Below are 20,992 nucleotides of genomic sequence, written 5' to 3'. Positions count from 1 at the left end.
AGAATAGTAAATTGTGCTGTTTTTTTCCCCCTTTATTTCATTTTTTAACTGAGTTGTACTGTTTGATACCTTTATATTACTGTGTTGAAGTCTAGTGGTGATGGGTGTCACCCTTATTTTGTTTTTAATTTCAAAGGAGAGGCATCCAATATATTATGGCTATATAATGTTTTTTGGAGGCTCTAATAATTAGTTTTTATTAGGTTAAGTAAATTGTGTAATCCTATTTACTAAGAAGTTTTAATCATGTTGGATATCACATTTTAGCAAAAAGCTAAATTATCTAATTGATTATATATACTCCTTTTTTTCCTTTTCATTTTTTACAGTTTATTTTATGTGTATGTGAGTACCTGCAAATGTGTATGTGTGTGCCTGGTATCTACAGAAGCCAGAAGTGTCTGCCTCCTGGGCTTGTTGTGAGACTGTGGTCGCAGCTTGTTAAGTCTTGTGCATATATAAGGGAGATGGTTACATTTTTCAAGAAGACTGAGGTCAGAACTTAACTTTCTTTTTCTAGGTTTTTCAAGACAAAGTTGTCAAGAAGTAATGACAGATTTGGCTTGTTCTCTAGTTGTTTCTTGTATTTTTGCCTCAAGACAGTTTGCTACTGGGGTTCTGGCTGGTTCTAAGCCTTACATAGCACCTAGACTATTTTGGTCAGCCGTATTCCCAATTCCCTTTTTTCTTTCTCACTTCTTGTTCTAAGGTCTGGTTTATGTTAAGCTGCTGTTTCAGTTAGCATTTGCTTCTATTCAAGTCAGAAGGGATTAGGATGGCATAGTGGAGGGAAATGCTTGATCAGGTAGACTGAGTCTTACTATCATGTGCCCTGTGATTCAGGACAAGACAGTTTCTTTTCCAGGGGTGTCTTTCTTCAGGAGTAAAATTAGATAGTATCTAAGATTACTTCCTAACAGTTTCCAGGGTGTTTGTTCTTAAACTAAATTCTGTGTTGGGTTCTGTTTGAGATTCATGACTATAATGATCATGATTATATGTCATGATTTGGCTGGATCCTTAAGAAGCTTACACTTTACTTCGTAAACATTTAAAGGAATAATAAGATAATGGATGATGAGGTGTGTCATGGTATAACAGACTTTATGCGTTGGGAAATCACAAGGAGAAAAGTAGAAGACATTTTTTTTCCTGAAAGAAATGGAACCAGAATCAGTTTTTAAAAGAGAAGAAAAAGTGAGCACCTCCTAGGTGGGAGCTTGTGAGGTGTATTCAGAGGCTGCAGGCAGAGAGAAGACTGGCTGGTAGAGGCTGAGCTAACTTCAGAATTAGCCCTGCCCTCCCACGTGGTGCATGACTTCACTCTTTTATACAAACTGCTTGTTCCCTCTCTCTGGGTCTTTATTACCGTAGTTCTTCTGGACATATGACTGTGATCTTATATTATGTACTTTATTAATATACAGTGGGAATGATTTATAAATAATAAGATGTGTATATATAAATATAACATGTTTAAATCTAAATTAAACTATATAACTGTAATTCTCTAAAACCTTTTAAGGGATCAGCTTAGAAGGAATTTAGAAACAGCCATTTGAAACAAAGCATTTCCAAAGCCCTGCCACATATCCTGTACATTCTAGCTTAGAGTGAGACAGATGCGATTATGTCATAAGGGGCTGCTTCTCTGGGATCATGGTATAACCCTCAGCCTTCTCTTTCTCAAGGCAGCTGCTCTAGAAGGGAAATTGCCAAGTATATAAATAACCAACCCTTAGCAACTGGGGTGTAGGCTAGAGGTTCTTTTGAAGTTACTGAAGGAAACAATCTTTGGGACCAGACCTGGGTTCAAATCACAGCCCTTGCATTGATTTTGATTAATTACTCTGTGTTCTTGTCTATACACAGGTAGCAGTAGTATTTAGTTTTCATAAGTCAGCCTGCAGCGCTTTAGCAGTGGTAGAGTAGAAGAATGAAGGGCCTAGGTGCTTACTTCACCTGTGTGGTGACTAGGCAGATCTGTGCCACAATCTTAGTTTACAAACAGAAGGTGGCCTTCGAGTCTGCGGTTATTATGTACAAAAATATGTTTGAAATACCTGTTAAAAATTATGGGATGTCATCTCAGGAACATCTAGGTATATAGTACTTGTGAGAGTGCTTGTCATTCTTATAGGTTATTGTGCCATAGGAGCTAGAAGAGCCCTTAAGATCATTTTGTCCCTCTCCTCACCGCTTGAATGAGAAAGCAGAAGACATGGTGAGGTACAGGTAAACATGACAGGGACTTTAGAGCTTCCCCACTCTATAGCCTTCTTTGGCTCTATAATAAATATTTATGTGCATATTAGATAGAACTCCTTCACAGGAACTTAATGAAGAGTTAGAATTAGGCCAAAAACTGAATAATGATCTTTTTATTTATCTCACTTCGTTTTGTTTGTTTGTCTGTTGTAGCAAATAAAAAGAAGGAAAAGGAGCGGCCAGAGATTTCTCTTCCTTCAGATTTTGAGCATACAATTCATGTTGGTTTTGATGCTGTCACGGGGGAGTTTACGGTAAGTCCTGGGTGTCAGTCTTAGAGTTTGGGCTATCTGCTATTAGATTCAGTCTTCTCTCGTTTTCCTAAAACTTCCTTCTTCAATGGTGTCTTTTCAAGAACACTTTACTGATTTCAAATTTTTCTTTTAATTTTCTTGGTTTGATTGTTTGAGTATTTGAGATTGAAACAGGGTCTTGCACATGTTGTACGAAGGATCTACAAACTGAAATACGTCACCAACTCAAACGAATCTTTCTTAAGAGGCCCCATGACAGCAAGTTCTAGGTGGGGCACTAAGGCAGGAGTAAGTCAGACTTGGCCCTGCTCTGAAGAATGTAAAGCCTGGTGAGAGAAAGGGCAGACCTCTTAAGGGATACATGAAACAAGCTGTGTAAATTTTGAGGGACCAGGGAAATGGATAATGAACATGGTTATTTTTATCTGATATTCTTTCAGGGTCCCCTGAATCTATGCCTTCCTGAAAAATTTTCATGTCTTTCTTTAAGGGGATGCCAGAACAGTGGGCCCGCTTGCTTCAAACATCAAATATTACAAAGTCAGAGCAGAAGAAAAACCCACAGGCTGTTTTGGATGTGTTGGAATTTTATAACTCTAAGAAGACCTCCAATAGTCAGAAGTACATGAGTTTTACAGGTAGGAAGACTGTCTCTGGTAATCACAGCGGAAGCTCCCATGTGCTTCTGGGTTATCAAGAAAAAAAGTGTCAGTGTGATGGCACTTTCACCAAGATGCATGTTTGGAAGTGACAACCAAAATGAAGACTTGTTTGTCTCTGTTCGGAAGCTGCTGTACTAATTGCAGTTACATTCATGTATTTTTGTGGGTGGGGCATGCCTGCCATGGCGAGCACTTGGGGATAAGAAGACAACATCCAGGAGAGTTCTCTCCTCCCACTGTGTGAGTTCTTGAGTTTGAACTCAGGTATTCATATTAGGTGACAAGTGCACCCACTAAGTCATCACCAGCCCTTGTATATGTTAGTTTTTAAAAAGCAGGGTGTTATATAAAAGGAACAAAGACTTCTATATAGTTATAAAGCATGTCCTTGTTGTTATTTTTGATATCATTATTTAATAACATTAATAAGTGTCTTTTAAGTTGCAAGCCCAATTTCTTCTTTAAGAAACTTTTTTTGGAGCTAGTTCGGGCTGGTTTGGGCTACAACTCATGGTAATCTTTTAGCGTCAGCCTCCAGAGTGCTGGGATTACAGGTATGAGCCATGTATATAGGACTAGATTGTATCATGTGCATGGAAACCATGTCAGTAGTATTATAAATGTTCTTTAGTGCCTCTTCTGTGTAAGGGATTGTGTTCAGTGTTTTTAGTAGTGGAACTGGGATTAGACTCGGGTCTTCTCACACTTGGCTCCATATATTTTCAAGTACTTATTGCCTATAGTAATTCTCATTTGTACCATGTCCTTCCATTCTAGAGATATTTTTCTGTTTCTAGGCTAAACATGCATTAAAAACATGTATTTCTGGAAACTTGTGTACTTTATAGCATTTTAAGAATGTTAAAGCAAAGCTATGCATTGTAGTGCATTCTTGTAAAACAAAGGCCACTGGTTACAGGAAGATTAGGAATTAAATGTCATTCTTTGCTACCTAGCAGGTTCAAGGCAAACCTTTGCCAAATGAGACTTTGTTTAAAAAACAAACAAAAACCCTCAAACCAAACCAAACCAAACCCAAAACATAAACGAAAAGAAAAAGCAAGGAGAAAAATAGAACATTAGACTAAGAAGTGTGTGAGTGTATGTGTGTGTGTGCGCGCGCGCGCGCATATTTCAACTCCTCACTGTTTGCAGCTATGAAACAGGTGGCCTTTGTAGTGTGCCTGCTTAGTCTGGTGTTCTTAGTTTCTGCCGCCTCCTTCAAAGGCAGAATGGTTGGAGAAGGTGAGAGCCAGGATGAACTAGCTGACTTTGACGATTTCCCCAGCTAATATCTGGCTCGTATCAAAGGGTACAGATGGTCGGATGATGTACCACAGCCTCACTCACAATACCGCAGTAGTGCTCAGGGGAGGCCATGCACTTCCCAGCAGCATTTCCTTCCTCTCATCTGTCCCCACTGGGTCTGTCTGTCTTTTCCCATTGAAAGATTGGCTCATTCTGAGGAAGAACTGGGATGGGAGGTTGCTAAGCAGCTAGTAGTCAGGGAATTGGAACTTATAATTTAATACTGAAAGCTGGTTTTATGTACATGTATATAGATATAAGGAAGTCGTATGTATGCATATGCATTATTGCCCCTGTGGACTTTGTATATGGTTGAAATTATAGTCCCTTTAATTATTTAAGGATGAATGTGGATACACATTCAAGTAATTATATATATGGTCATCAGTAGATACATGTTTAAATTATAGTTTAAATAATTATTGCATTTCTACAGATACAAGTACATGTTTTTGTGTATTAACATAAACACATGAGTATCACACACATAGGGTTTTAAATTTTATGGTCATTAAAGACAAGAATCAGTTCTAATCAAGTTTTATGTTTGACATATTTAATGTGCTCTATTCCTATATTTCTTCTTTTGTATTGTTAATTAAGCTAATACCATGTCATTTTGTGTATGCTCTCATGTTACTTATCTCCTATAGGGATTGTCAGGGCAAAGACTTATTCACCTCATTTTACAAATTAGGTTTTAAAAAATGATAGTGCTCATTATGATGCAAATGATATATTTCTTATTTTTATTTTATTTTATTTTTTCTTTTGGAGATAGTATTTCATGTATTCATGGCTGGCCTCAACTCCAGAGAGACCTTTTTGCCTATACCTCCTGAGTGCTGGGATTAGAGCCATTAAAGGCATGTGTTAGCACACTAGCTCTGGAAGCACGTTTTTCATTTAGGCCTCTAAGCACTCTGGTCTTCATTACCTACAAGTCTGGTTTCCTCCCTCCCTCTACCCTGACACTCAATATTTTTTTTTAAATTGTGATAGTTGTTGTAATTTAGATTTTCTATGTCAGTTAATTTTAGGGAGAAAGTAAACTAGAAAGCATCCTACCCAAGTTGTGTCTCTACTTTGACACAAACTTATATAACCCTGTACCAGTGTTTTTTGCCTTTGTGAACTACAGTTTTTAATTTGTAAAGTAAAATGTTTGAAAGCACCCTTTACTTTCATATTCTGTACTTTAAAATTCTATTTTGATCTATGCAAATTATAGTCTTTAAAAAGAGAAATGCTTATTGAAAATATTATTCCATTCATATATGTACATGTACCCAGATTTGCTTGCCTTGCACGTGTGTGTAGTCAGAGGAGAATTTACTGAGTTGATTCTCTTCTACCACGTGGGTCCTATGGATTGAACTCAGGTCATCAGGTTTAATTGACAAGTGCCTTTACCTGATGAGCCACCTTGCTGACCTCACTTTCTTGTTTTGCTTTTATGGTATCAGGAGCATGTTTTTAACTATAATGCCTAGTTCTCAAAAGAGCTAGGAGTCTTGGTTAGAGGCTGTGCAGTAAGCTATAGCTTTGCTCTGCTAAGCTGGTACCATTTTGATTTTTGAAAAAGTACGATTTCCCCAGGCTTTAACCATTTAAGAGTTTTTTGCTGTTATTTTGTTTGTAGGTTTTTATTTTATGTGTATGAGTTTTGCCTGCATGTATGTCTGTGCACTGTGTTCATTCATGGTGCCTCGGTAGGTAGAAGACTGGGTCAGATGTCCTGGAACTGCAGTTGTCAACCACTGTGGGGATGCTGGGAACCAAACCTTGGCCATCTGCAAGAGCAGCAAATACTTTGACTGAGTAGTCTTTCCAGGGAGCAGGGTATGCTTTAAGAACATACTGTCTTAGGTCACCTTACTTCCTACTTTGTGGATCCTTTATGTGCTCTAGAGCCAAAAAGCCGTACTGGACCCTCTTTATGTAATAGAACTAGGACCTTGGGCTTTCTTTGGCAATTATGTCAGATGCGATAGCATATTTTCCGGATCCCATTGATAAGGAACTGGCAAATAAATTTTTAGGATTTAAAGAACCAAATTAAAGACAACACTGGATCTTTAAACTTTTCCTTCTCTTTTTTGCTAAAATTTCTTATGGGTCTATTTTATCAAGTGTGAGGTATTACTGGTTATAAACTGACAGTTATTTTATATACCACTCTAAGCCAGTCCATCATACTGAAATTTCTTAAATAAATGATGATCCTCTGTTGCTGGTTTCTCAGACACATGTATACTTGTGTGTGAAAAAGTCACGGGACAACATTGGGCATAATTCCTTAGGCACTGTCCATGTGGTTTTTAGACAAGGTCTAAAAACTGGCCTGGAACTCGTCAAGCACATTGGCAGGGACACACCTCCCTCTGCTTCCCCAGTACTGGGGCTTTAGTCATGCGTCACCACACTCAGTGTGGTTGTTTGTTTCCATCCGTGCATTCACACAGTAGCACTTTACTTACTGAGCTCCTTCCCAGTCCTAAATGATCCTTCCTGAAAGCCAAAGCTGTAGGCTGGTCATGATTTATGTGAGTAACATAGCATGGATTCCTTCCCTCTATTGTAGAATGCAGGAAAACTCTCAACCAGTGATCCCAATGATGTGGGTACTGTTACGGCATAGTATTTAGATTAGAACAGAATTTAAATTTTGAATCATTTATTTAACCTGTGTACATGCTGGACAAATTATTAAAGTAAATATAATACTCAGAACCGTAGTGAAGACTAAAGAAGATGATGATAGGAGTCATGTGCATAGCATTGCTTCTGTTCACAGGACTGGTCATGTTATTTCCATTCTCTGAAGCTCGCAAGTGTTTGGTCAGATCACCTTAGCACTCAGAAAAGAATTAGCTATACTTGTTTACTAAACTTTTCTCTCTCTCTCTCTCTCTTTCTCTCTCTCTCTCTCTCTCTTTTACAGATAAGTCAGCTGAAGATTATAATTCTTCTAACACTTTGGTAAGTCTGTGTTTCCTCCATTCTGAAATGAGCATGTGTGGACGTAAGGTTCAGGACAGTGTGGTAGAGACAGCCTGGCTTCAGAGACACCCATTTCGGTCACTGCCATGCCTTAGATGCTCTATCTACAGAAAAAGAGCTGGAGTGGTATTCCTGTTTAACTGTACATCTCTTCCAGCTTTACAGTGCTGTAGAAATTCTTTTAGAGGTTTGATAGCATGCATTGAAATCTTACTAGTTACCATAAGCATAAAGTAATATAGAATAGAATGTAACGTGGAAACAGAGTTTTCTTGGTGTATATAGATTAAACATAATGATTTTTGAATACCAAAAATTGCCACAAGGCTATCTTCTTAAGCTCTTGAATTATTAATGATTTAAGGTCTAGGTGTACCCCATTCTGAGTGGGTCCAGGTATACCACACTCTGAAAGGGTGCTATACACTTTTTTTTTTTTTTTTTTTTTTCCTAAGAAGGACTGAGGCTTTCACTTTTTGGCCTTTGGTTTTTTTTTTTTTTTTTTTTTCAGCTTCATGTGGCCTGTGAGTTGTTTCTGGGGTGTTTAGAGCTTTCTGGGGCTGGTATCCAATTATCAGTGACTGCATATTATGTCTGTTATTTAGTGACTGGGTTACTTCACTCAGGATGGTATTCTCTAGATGCATCCATTTTCCTAGGAATTTCATAAAGTCATTGTTTAACAGCTGAGTAGTACTCCATTGTGTAAATATACTACAATTTTTGTATCCATTCATCTACTGAAAGACATTTGGGTTCTTTCCAGCTTCTGGCTATTATACATAGGGCTGCTATGAACATGGTGGAGCATGTGTCCTTATTGTATGTTGGAGCATCTCTGGGGTATATGCCCAGAAGTGGAATAACTGGGTCTTCAGGTAGGACTATGACCAATTTTTTGAGGAACCACCAGACTGATTTCCAGAGTGGTTGTACCAGCTTAAGACCCCACCAACAGTGGAGGAGTGTTCCTCTTTCTCTGCATCCTCACCAGCATCTACTATCATCTGAGTTTTTGATCTTAGCCATTCTGACTGGTGTGAGGTAGAATCTCAGGGTTGTTTTGATTTGCATTTCCCTGGTGACTAGGGATGTTGAGCATTTCCTTAGATGCTTCTCAGCCATTTGATATTCCTCAATTGAGAATTCTTTGTTTAGCTCTGTACCCCATTTTTTAATAGGATTGTTTGATTCTCTGGTGTCTAACTCCTTGAGTTCTTTGTATATATTAGATATTAGACCTCTGTGAGATGTGGGGTTGGTAAAGGTCTTTTCCCAATCTGTTGGATGCTGTTTTGTTTTCTTAACAGTGTCCTTAGCCTTACAGAAACTTTGCAATCTCATTAAGTCCCATTTCTCGATCCTTGGACTTAGAGCACAAGCCGTTAGTGTTCTGTTCAGGAAAATTTTCCCTGTGCCTATGTATTCTAAGGTTTTCCCTACTTTCTCTTTTAATAGTATCAGTGTACCTCGTCATGTGAGAAGCTGAAGGTTCTAAGAACTTCAGAAAATTTAAAAAGGTGATAATACCAGTTACAGAAATATCTGTTTTCTACCATGTCTTGCATGGAGCAGGCAGACAATGTGTAGCCTTGTAGAGGATATGAAGGCACATACAGTTACGGTTCATGAGGTCAAGGACTGCGTCTGTCTTATCCATAGCTTTGTCTTTGGTATTCAGCAGGTTCTGACATTTGCTAAACATTTATTGAATTAAAGATTGAGTGTGTCAATGAAAGCAGCTCAATGGTAACATCTATGCTGAATGAGTTACTTAGCGTAAGAATTAGATGAAGATATTTCAGATAGAAAATTATATGCACGGGGAAAGAGGTATGTGTATTCTGGGAACTGCTAGTTTGATATGTCTGATGTAAAAATGTGCCGGAAGAGAGGTTGGCGGCAAGGAGGCATAGTAAAGTAGGCCAAGTCATGTAGGAGTTTGGCTTTGTCTAAAAGCTAATGAAAAGCTTAGAAGAATTTTAAACAGGGGGAGTAGTAATATATCACAGTACTGAGCCCTGTCAAACCTTGCTGCCAGCAGTCAGAGTCATCTGTGCTCTTGGCAAGTATACAGGGGACAGTCTGGTACTTTGCAATGTGTTGGGTCCTTTTTTATTCATTATCTCTTCTTTTCACAGCAGTGTGATGAAGCAGATTGGCATCCCTGTTTTATAGATGATAGACTGAACTAGACAAGGGTTAATGGCGGTACACATAGGATTCCTACTCTGCCTGCTTTCTTCTCATTCATGCTGCTTTGCAACAAATGAAGAGATAGTGACTTAAAAATGGGCAAAGTATTTGCAGATGCACTGTTTTTGCAAAATGAATTATCGATCAGTAAATTATTGAAGAAAAGACTAAACAAAGTGGAGTTGTGGCCTGTGGGTTAAATGTTTTTACACTTTTGTAGAAAGAGTGGCTGTTACCTATTACTGAGTGGCCACTCTGTGCCAGATGTGGTGTTAAGATCTTCATCTTTAACATAATTAATTCTTACAATTACCTTGGGTATGAGGCACCATTGTCCTTATTTCCTGGACAGAAAAACAAATCTTCCGAATAACTCACAAATAAGAACCAGGTTACAAACCAGTTGTGACGCAAGGCCATACTCCCAGCATTTGGGAGGCAGAGAGGTGGTTGGACCAGAAGTTCAAGGTCATCCTTGGCTATATAGTAATTAGACTGGTTCAGGTGACAAACAAATGAACATAAAACCATATAAGACCCAGAATCTCCTGAATCTCACAGTCTAGGGTTTTTCACTGTGTCAGGAAACAGGACATAGGGCATAGAGGAAGACATCGGACGGGTCTTATAAAGGTGACTACGGTAAGGCAACAGCTTTGTTGGAACTGCAGGAGAAGGGCCCTGTGGCTCATGCCATATGGCTTACATAGAGGACAACACCTGCTTGGTTTAGTGTCTACAAGTAGAACCACTCACACTGTCAAGGACATTTGCCCCTAATTGAGAGCATTTCCCCTATAAGTCCCTGTTTTATATTTCCTTATTTGTATGTACATCAAGGATATGATTTTATCATTGTTGCATATCATTGATTTATCTATTGGTTTTATACATATTATTGTATTTCATTCATGAAATAAGCAGAATTACTATCTCCCTGTTATAGATTAAGAAAATGTGGGACAGAAAAATTGTGAATCGCTCCCTCTTGTTGAATTAATAGTAAAAACAAGTTAAAAAAATTCCATTCCTCTGAACATTCATGTATATACTCATTTCATAAGTAGTTCCTCAGCATCTTTGTGCCAAAACACAGGTAACACAGAAATTAATGTGCACTCTCCTAGACCTTGAGACAAATCTCAGTGGCAGATTAAGGAGGTACTAGCGAAAAGAGAAGGTTGCACTGATGTGCAGTAGTATCATGTTTGGTCTGTGATGTGTTCTTTCTGATGATTGAAAAAGTTTACATACTAGGTCCTAAAGGTTTGCTCATTTAACAAACCTGATTTACAAAAGATGTAGAGCTCTTTGAGCTCTGAACACTCTTATCTGTGTCTAAGAGCTGACTCTTAAGATTATATGGAATTTTAATGGCTGATTCTTATTTATAGAATTCATATTAGTCAGGTAAGGTGGTGCGTATCTGTAATCTTGTTCAGGAGGCTGAAACAGGAAGATTACAAGTTTCAAGTTAGTGTGGACTACATAGCCTGACCCCATCTTAAGCAGAGAATATATATTGTGTGATAGGTTTTTTTAGGTGCTGAGAAGTGAAGGGCTGGTAAAGGCTTTGCTCCTAATCTCACAAGTTAGTGATAAACATGAACATATAAAAAGGTTGCATAATGTAGTGTCAGGTAAAGCTAGGTAATAAGAAATGGGCAGTGTTTTTCTGTCTGAGGGGTAGTGTAACAAAAGCCTGTTTATTAAGGGCTTATTAAGGATACAGACTGTAAAATAACCATTGGAGTTTGGCTAGAATAAACTATTTTAAATAAAATAAATATATTTGGATGTGCATTTTAGTGTAAGCTCAAGCCTTATTCTCGTTCCTTTAGGAAGAAGTTTAGGGTAATGAACTGAATTCATGTGCTCATCTTTCGTTAGCCCGAAGATATATTTCAAGAGGGACACTATTGAAAAACAAAAATTAGGTCATACCCTAACCATTGTCAAGAATTTATAAAAGACACAAAGCCTGTTAGGAGGAGTTCAGAAGCAGTTTCAAGTAATTGGAAGCCAGGTACATGGCAGATGCCTGAAGTCCCAGTACAGGAGGTGGTACCCGGGATTATGGCTAGGGCACCTACAAGAGAGAACACAAAACACAGGGAGGTTTATACCACAGAAGGGAAGAAAGGGAAACATGGCTCTGTACTTGAGGAAAACACGTGTTTCTTTTTCAGGTATATATTTTATTTATTTACAATTTCATTTTGTTACAATGTAACATGATCATACTCACTTTCAACTCCACTTTCTCAGTCCTCTCCCAGAATCTCCCCAGTCTACCTCCTACTTTCATGTCTTTTCCTTTTTTAAAAAACCTGCTGAGACCAGTTGGTGCTGCTTGTTTGTGTTTGATTGATCTTGATGGCTTTAGTGCACATCTTGTGTCAGAAGCTACAGCTACAGTGAGCTCGTGAGTGCAAGTGGTACATGACATCCAGAAGACAGCATTTCACAGTGCTCCGCTCTGCCCTCTGGCCTTTACATTCTTCCCACCTTCTCTCTGCTACAGCTCCTTGAGCCTTGGGTAGGATAGCAGTTGTTAGAGCCGAGTGCTCAGCTCTTTGAACAGTTATGAGTCTCTGCATTAATTTGCCCACTGCAGAAAGAAGTGTCTCAGGTCAAAGCTGAGAGAAACACTAATCCATGAGGAGTTGGATTGATAGTATGTCCATTTAGCAAAACAACAGCAACAGCAGTAGATCCTCACTGTGGCTTGTGACCAGGTTCACAGTGCCAGGGATTCCTTCCTGTGAAGAAAATACTTTTAAAATACTTGTAAAATTCTGCATCTCAAGAGGTTTTTCATACTTTTTAATACCCAGGAGAATTCCTCCCTTATATGTTTTTCATGCCTATGTTATCCTAAAGAAAAACTTCCCAGGAACTACTTCTCTATAATGTACATATTAAATCAGACCTGCCATAAGTACATTGTTGGAGTTATCAAAGGGTAAAAGAATTCTTAAAATGTAAAAATGTAATAAATCAAACATTAAAGGATAATTACATATAAGTGAAGTTCAGAAAATTAATGAAACAGATGGAGAATTTGAAAATAAGGGGTAATGGGCACAGGTCAGGAAGACAAATTAGAGAATAGGGAGTAGAAGAGAAAAAGCAAATATGACACAAACATACTCAAAGGAAAAGAAATATAGGTAAAGAAAAGCATGAATTTTCAGATCAAAGGCCTATCAATAACCAGGTCACATAATCAGAGACCAAAGATATAGAGAAAATTCTTAAAAGCCTGTAGTGGCAATTCTGGTTGTCAACTTGACTATATCTGGAATGAACCACAATCCAGAATTAGAAGGCTCACCTGTGATCCTGATCTTGAGGCTGAGAGATACAAGTTTCTGACCTGAATCTTGGCATGGACATCTTGAGGCATAGTGGCTATGAATCACAGGACACTCAGGCAAGTAGCTCTCTGAGTTTAAGGTCATCTGGGACAAAGCAAGTCCGAGATCCAGGTGTGGTGGTACACATCTTTAATCTGGAACACACTGTTGTTGGAGACCTTCATAAGGACATTGGAAGAAGGAAGACTCTCTCTTGCCTGCTTGCCTTGTGGGACTGAGCATCTTCTAGATCCTTGGACTTCCACTCACAGTTGCTGCCGACCATTGTTGGGGAGTTGAACTATAGACTGTAAGTCACCAACAGATTCCCTTACTATATAGAGACTACCCATAAGTTCTGTGACTCTAGAAAACCCTGACTAATACAGAAGTTGGTACTGGGAGTGGTTCTATTGGAGCAGAAGTATAAGGATGAATCTTTTAAGAATCTGGAGTTGGTTTAATAATTCACCAGTAATTTCAACTACTGAAACCTTTCCTGGGAGCTCTGAGAATATTGAAGAACCATGGTTGAAACTATATTTCAAACTTAAAGAAGCTAATGCCTTTGATTATGTTAATGAATTAGGTGATTCGGTGTATAAAACTTTCTACAAGTTGGGAAAACAATTGAAAAATGATTTTGCTGCCATGTTACTCTTAGTATCTCTGGAAAATTTTTATGAAGGGAAAGAATGAGCTGTATGGTAAAATTGAACAGCTTCAGACACAAGTAAACAATCAGAAGGTTGCTAAGTGTGTCCTTGAAGAGAATCTTCTCTCCAGCAGCCATAGGGCTTGAGTTGCAGAAAATCAACCCAAAACCCTCATTATAAGGTTGGCTGAATTACGGCTAAAATTCAAGTCTCAGCCTCAGAAGGTGTCAGCAGTTAAAGGAAGGGCATTAATTGGCAAAGAATAGGATTCTATAACTTGGGATGGGGATGTGTGGGAGGACCCTGTTGAAGCTGAGAATTTTGAGTTTTCAGACTCTGAAGGGTTTACCCCACCTGAGGAAGTAGTACCCTCAACCCCACCCCTTGAATTAATGTGTCTTTCACATGAGGAAATTGATTCCTCAGAGTCTGATAAACCAGCAGTGACTTTCACTGAAGAAAATGCCAGACAAGACAATATTGATGTTTCTCAAGGCCCACCAATATTTTCTTCTAGGCCTATAACCAGACTCAAAGCAAAACAGGCCCCCTAGAGGGGAGGTAGAAAATGTAGTCCATGAGGAAATGCTCTACACTGCTAAGGAGCTTAATGAGTTTGCTAATTCATTCAAGCAGAAGTCTGGGGAATATGTATGGGAATGGATTTTAAGGGTGTGGGATAATGGTGGAAGGAGCATAAAACTAAATCAGGCTGGGTTTATTGACACGGACTCTCTGAGTGGAGATTCTAGGTTTAATATGGAAGATCACTCAGTTAAAAAAGGTGTCAGAAGTTTGTTTGCATGGCTGGCTGAAGTGTTTATCAAAAGATGGCATACTGAAAAGGAGTTGGAGATATGCAATATCCCTTGGCTTAGTGTTGACAAAGGGGTTTTAAGGCTCAGGGAAATTGCAATGCTAGAGTGAAAAACCTAATCCTTACCAGTGGGAAGGCCCAGAAGATATGCCCTTCACGAATCCTGTAAGACGCAAACTGGTGAGTGGGGCACCAGCACATTTGAAGGGTTTTGTTCTTGTCCCTTTCCTTGTGCCAGACCTTAGGGTCTGAGATGCTGCTGCTCAATTGGATGAATTAAGTGCAATGGGTTTAATTGGGCCCCGAGGTAACAAGAACCAGGTGGCAGCATTGAATTGCCAGAGACAAGGTGATTGTAGTTATTATAATGGACAGCGTAGACAAAACAGTGTTTATGATGATATAGCCTGTAATGGCCAGCACAGGAGAGGTGAAATTTGTAAGGGCATGACTCACTTAGACCTTTGGCACTGGCTAATCAGTCATGGTGATTCCAGGCATGAAACAGTAGGAAGCCTACTGATATCTACTTGATCTGTATAAGCAGAAAAATTTCTCACAAAAATGAAAGAAAGGCTACATTAGGTGGTGGCAAAAGGCAGTCTTGGCCAGTGAACCAATGTCCAGACTTGAGCCAGTTTGCAGACCCAGAACCCCTTGAATAAAGGAGTGGCCACGTTCCCCTGAGGAAGAATCTTGATAAAGACACCTAAAAGTTTGCTGTTAGCCTTTCTCCAGTTCTTCCCCAGAGGGACCTATCACCTTTTACTAGGGTAACTGTGCACTGGGGAAAAGGAAACAATCAGACTTTCTGGGATCTATTGGATACTGGTTCTGAATTGACACTGATCCTAGGAGATCCCAAGTAATATTGTGGCCCTCCAGTTAAATTAGGGACTTAAGGAGGACAAGTGATTAATGGGGTTTTGACTGATGTCTGACTCACAGTAGGTTCAGTAGGTCCCTGAACACATCCTGTGGTCATTTCCCCAGTTCCAGAATGTATAATTGGGATAGATATACTTAGAAGTTGGCAGAACTCTCACATTGTTTCCCTGACCTATGGAGTGAGGGCTGTTATGGTTGGAAAGTCTAAATGGAAGTCTTTAGAGTTGCCTCTGCCAAAGAAAATAGTGAGTCAAAACCAGTATCATTCCTGGAGGAATTGCAGAAATTACTGCCACTATCAAGGGCTTGAAAGATGCAGGGGTGGTGGTTCCCACCACATCTCCCTTTAACTTTCCTATCTGGCCAGTGCAGAAAACAGATGGATCATGGAAAATGACAGTTGACTATCGAAAACTAAATCAGGTAGTAACTCCCATTGCAGCTGCTGTATCAGATGTAGTTTCCTTACTTGAGAAAATTAACTCATCTCCTGGTACCTGGTATGGAGCTATTGATCTAGCAAATGCCTTTTTCTCAGTACTTGTCCGTAAGCAATTTACTATCAGTTAGCAAGTCCAGCAGTATGCCTTTACGGTTTTGCCTCAAGGATATATTAACTCTTCTGTCCTGTGTCATAACTTAGAAGGGATCTTGATAGTTTGTCTCTCCCACAAAATATCACATTGGTTTACTGTACTGATGCCATTATGCTGTTTGGAGCCTCTGGCAGGCCCCTGTAGGTGAGTCACAGAAGAGACCTTTGGGATTTTGGAGCAAAGCTCTACCATCACCTACAGACAACTGTTCTCCATTTGAAAAACATCTCTTGGCCTGCTATTGGGCCTTAGTGGAAACTGAACATTTGACAATTGGACACCAAGTTACCATGTGACCTGAACTGCCCATCTTGAACTGGGTGCTGTCAGACCCTCCAAGTCATAAAGTAGGACGTGCAGCACAGCAGTCTATTATCAAATGGAAGTGGTGCATATGTGATGGGGGCCCGGGCAGGTCCCGAAGGCACAAGCATGTTACATGAAGAAATTGCTCAAATGCCTATGGTTTCTACTCCTGTTACAGTGCCATCTGCTGCCAAGCATGGGTCTATAGCCTCATGGGGTGTTCCCTATGACCGGCTGACTGAAGAAAAGACTAGGACCTGGTTTACTGATGGCTCTGCACATTATGTAGGCACCACCCAGAAGTGGACAGCTGTAGCATCACAACCCCTTTCTGGGGCAACCCGGAAAGATACAGGTGAAGGAAAATCTTCACAGTGGGTAGAACTTCAGGCAATACACATGGTATTACAGTTTGTTTGGAAGAAGAAATGGCCAAATATATGATTGTTCATGGACTCAAGGGCTGTAGCCAATAGACTGGCTGGATGGTCAGGGTCTTGGAAAGATCACGATTGGAAAATTGGTGAGAAAGACATCTGGGGAAGAAGTATGTTGAGAGACTAAACAATACATAATAATAATTAACCCACAGAGATAATGGTGATTAAGAATATTCACTTAAAATTTATCATTTTTATCAAAATTTATATTTAAAAATCCAGTTGTTAGTATACAGGCATTCAGCTGGCCTGCCCTCAGGTACCTAGCAATTGCTTATAACATGACCTTACCACATGACCCTCTTACTACATGACCTGCTGCAGGCCAGATGCGACATGACAGGTGTGTGCTGAGAATAGAAGTGCTTGCTGGCCACTTGGCAGCTCTCTGTTCTCTGTGGGTTTTTCCTTCCCTCTGGCCTCCTCAGCCCTCATGGCTCTGCTCCTGTCTGTTTGCCTGTACACATGTCCATTTGTCTACTGCCTCTGTCATTTTGTAGTTACTCACCCCTCTCTCTTCCCTCAACACACTTCTTTTACACCAGGTCCTTTGCATGGCATCATTCCCCTGTGGCATGGGCCTGCCAAAGCTACCCACCTCCCTACATTGTATTTTATAATACCAGTGGGATTAAAACCATCACATAAATAACACTATTTCCAAGACTTCTCCATTGTCTTGGCAATCCAGTTTTGGTATTCTATTTTCTATAATTTTTAATTATTATTATTGCTTTTGACATTTGGTAAAGCACATCTACCGGTAGCTTTGAGAAAGTAAGTAGGAAATAAATACTTAATATCTTTTGGATCTTGGAATTGGAGTTTCTCTTTTTGTTCCTCATTTTATTTACATTTTGGCTGATAACAGAATTCTAGGTTGATTAAAAAATGTTTTTTAATCAGAACTTGGAAAAAATGTATTTTTGTCATTTACGTAAAGTACTACTAAATCCAAAGCCATTTTTAGTTTTGCTTTTTTATATATGTAGGTTTTTTTTTTAACCTGAAAAGCTCACAGGATCTTCTTAAGTAACATTCTTGACTTTCAAAATTCTATACACATTTTCATCTTATTATGAAAAGAACAAATATATTTATTATGAACTCTTTCAACATTGATGCTCCAGCTTGCAAGTACTAGGGAATATGTTTGGATTGTTTTCTTTATTTCTTCCCTCATTTTCTTTGTTTTCTTTTTCTGGAATTCCTTTGATATTTATTTTAATTTTTGGGAGACTTTCTTCATTTTACATTATACATTTTATTTCTACTACGTGTTTAATTTCCAAATGCATTTTCATGTAAAAATTTAATATTGTATTTATTTTGTGTCTAGAATTAGTATCTGCTTTTATTTTGGAGGGCATTAATGATATACTTTGATTTTTTTTTCTTCCTATTCACCCTGATTTTGTGTGTGTGTGGTTTATTGTTTGTTTGTTTTCTGGGTGGTTCTTTTTCTTAATTGTTTTCATTTTTCTCCTTTATGTTAGTTTCATATTTAAAAATCTTTGGAGGCCCTCATATTTATGATAAAGATACTAAAACTGTAGTAGAATTTAAGCTTAATTCAAGGTCAGTGATTTCAGTAATTTATAGTTTCATAACCATGTTCATAATTCAGACTTGTGAGTGCCAGAATAGGATAGTGCATTAGTTACTTTTCTCTTGCTGTTATAAAGCATCATAACCAAGGCAACTTAGAGAAGAAGGGTTTATTTGGGGGTTACAGAGAAAAGGGGAGTGAATGGCCATGATAGCAGGGAGTCTGGCATCCACAGGTGGGCGTGACATCAGCTGAGAACTCACATTTACAAACAGGAAGAACATACAGGAAATGAATGGCACTTGTCTTCTGAAGCCTCAAAACCTGTCTCTGTCAACAAGGCCACACCTTCTAATTCTTCCCATACAGGGGACAAAGCATTCAAATATAGGCCAGACTATTTAGAAAAAGCCTTCATATTTTCTTTTTAGAATTTTTCTTTTAGGTTCTAGATCAGACCCAGAGAAGAATCTTTTAAGTTTTCTTTGTTGATAAAGATCTGACTACAGAGTAGCTACCAGACTGTTTCCCACAGGGTTGTCGTCATTTTTTATCCCCACCAGCAATTATGAGGGTTCTAATTACCCTGTACCCCTTCTTGTTTTCTGTCTCCTGATTATAGTCGTCTTGGTGCATGAAGTAATACCTTATTGTGGTTTTATTTGCATGTCCGAATGAGTAATGGCCTGGAGCATCTTTTCATTGGCCATTTATTTCTGCTGTTTTCTAGACAAATTTCTTACCTGCTGTTTGATAACTTTATTTCTTTCAAAATTTTTGAGATGTGTTTTCCTGGCCTAGCATTTCTGTTGTGTGAATAATGACTCGTGGTTGAGTGTTTCTTCTGTATATACTGGATGGGATGTGAAGATCAAATTGAATGCTTGTGTTTTCTGTATCTTTCCTTGGGTTTCTAATTAGTCAGAGTGGAGAAATAGAATCCCCAAGAATAATTGAAATCTCTTTGTATAATGTAATTATTTCTTGCCTGCAATGTGCCATTTCTTGCTTTACATAAGATGATTTTTTACATAAATATTTTGTTTATACACATATGTTGTATGATTTTGTTCATAAAATTATTTCAGTTGGTTTTACTTCTTACATGTTATGAAATGAAGTTCTTGATGCTAGTAATATTTCTGTGTCTCTGTTTGTCTGTCTGTCTCTCTGCCCCTTTCATTTCTCTCTCTGCTGGGTTAAAGCTGAGGGCCCTTCATATGCTAGGCAAGTGCTCTATCACTGAGGTACATCTCAGCATGCTAATGTTTCTATAAACTGTTCTAGTTTCTATAACCCTTTGCACTCTTTTATGATGACTGTTTTTATGTATATATTGTCTAGTTGTTTTCCTTATGTAGGACACAGGACACATGTTTATAGTGTGGCAATTTCTGCTCTACGGGGTATTTGACTATTGATATTTAATAGAATTATTATGTTTGAATTTTTTTCCATTTGCTTCTAGTTTTTCACATGACTCTTGACTTTCTTTTAATTCCTCATCTACTTCTTTGTGTTGAAAAAAATTCTTTGTGTGCGCATATGTGGTATGTCCATCCCTACATGTTCATGTGGAAGCCAGAGGTTGATGCATTGAGTTAAGTGTTAGTGTTAGACTGGATGGATTCATCTGTCTCTACCTTTTAGTTCTGGTGTTAGAGGTACCAGAAGACATGTCTGAATGCAGGAAGACATGCCTGATTGTGTTGGTTTGTTTTAGGTCAACTTGACATAAACTAGAGTCATTGGAGTCAAAGATCCTCAATGGAGAAAATGCCTCTGTAAGGCCTTGGCATACTTGTTTTACCTATTTTTTCAGGTTCTCATACCACTCTTATCCCATCGCATTCCCTTCCAATTCCCCAACACTAGGTAGGAGGGAGAGAAGGTTAGAGGGGAAAGGGGGCATAGAGCTTGTTAGATTACTTCCAGCTCATCAGGGACTTCTTGTTTCTTGGGGCTGGCAAGATCTTCATCGCTAGGGTATCTCCAGCTTCTCGCCTAACTACAACAACAGCACCCAGGAGTAGCAAGAGGAAGCAGCAGATGCTTTCTCCTTTAAATTACCTCCACCCTTCTCAGGGCTCTTGCATTATAGCCTTTCCAGAGTCCCAGAATTAAACTGTCTGCAGCTGGCAATAATCACCTCTCCCACCCGCCAAGTGTACAAGGTAATCATAGTTACTGGTTGTGGACAATCTGAAGCAGCCCCATATCCCAGACTTGGGATTAAAACAAACAAACAAAACATGCATATAATAACTGGGCTTTTAAAGAAACCAAGTAGCCCAATCCATTGGCCTGGTGGATGGTGCCTTCCTTGGGCTGAAGGTCCTGAGTTCTATAAGGAAGCAGGCTGACCAAGCCACGGGAGCATGACAGTAAGCAGCACCCCTCTATGGCCTATGCATCAGCTCCTGCCCAGTTTGAGTTCTTGTCCTGATTTCCTTTGGTAATGAACAATAATTTGAAGTATAAGCCGAGTAAACCCTCTCCACCCTAAGCTGCTTTGGTCGTGGTGTTTTATCACAGCACTGATAACCCTGCCTAGGAGACTGGCTTTTTATATATGTGCTAGGGACCTCTGATTCTTGGTTTGTGCAGGGAGCACTTTCCCCTTGAATAAGTATTTGTATTATATTTCTTAAAGCAGGGAAGATGGCTTAGCCGTTTGTCATTAAAGCACT

The 20,992-nt window shown here is 39.0% G+C and overlaps 1 protein-coding gene across 2 annotated transcripts in view; it reads left to right on the top strand.

Moving 5' to 3' along the window:
* The window catches only part of PAK1 (p21 (RAC1) activated kinase 1), a 61,997-nt gene that overhangs the window by 15,556 nt on the left and 25,449 nt on the right, over positions 1 to 20,992 (top strand). For both annotated transcript variants that reach the window (XM_080913129.1, XM_080913128.1), the window contains exons 3-5: positions 2,422 to 2,522; positions 3,013 to 3,160; positions 7,437 to 7,474. In XM_080913129.1, the coding sequence (XP_080769255.1) occupies positions 2,422 to 2,522; positions 3,013 to 3,160; positions 7,437 to 7,474 (287 nt within the window). The remainder of the gene's footprint in view (positions 1 to 2,421; positions 2,523 to 3,012; positions 3,161 to 7,436; positions 7,475 to 20,992) is intronic.

Source organism: Micromys minutus (genome assembly GCF_963924665.1).
Source record: "Micromys minutus genome assembly, chromosome: 2".
In the NCBI taxonomy this organism is placed as follows: Eukaryota; Metazoa; Chordata; class Mammalia; order Rodentia; family Muridae; genus Micromys; species Micromys minutus.
This window is presented reverse-complemented; position numbering and strand designations above follow the sequence as displayed.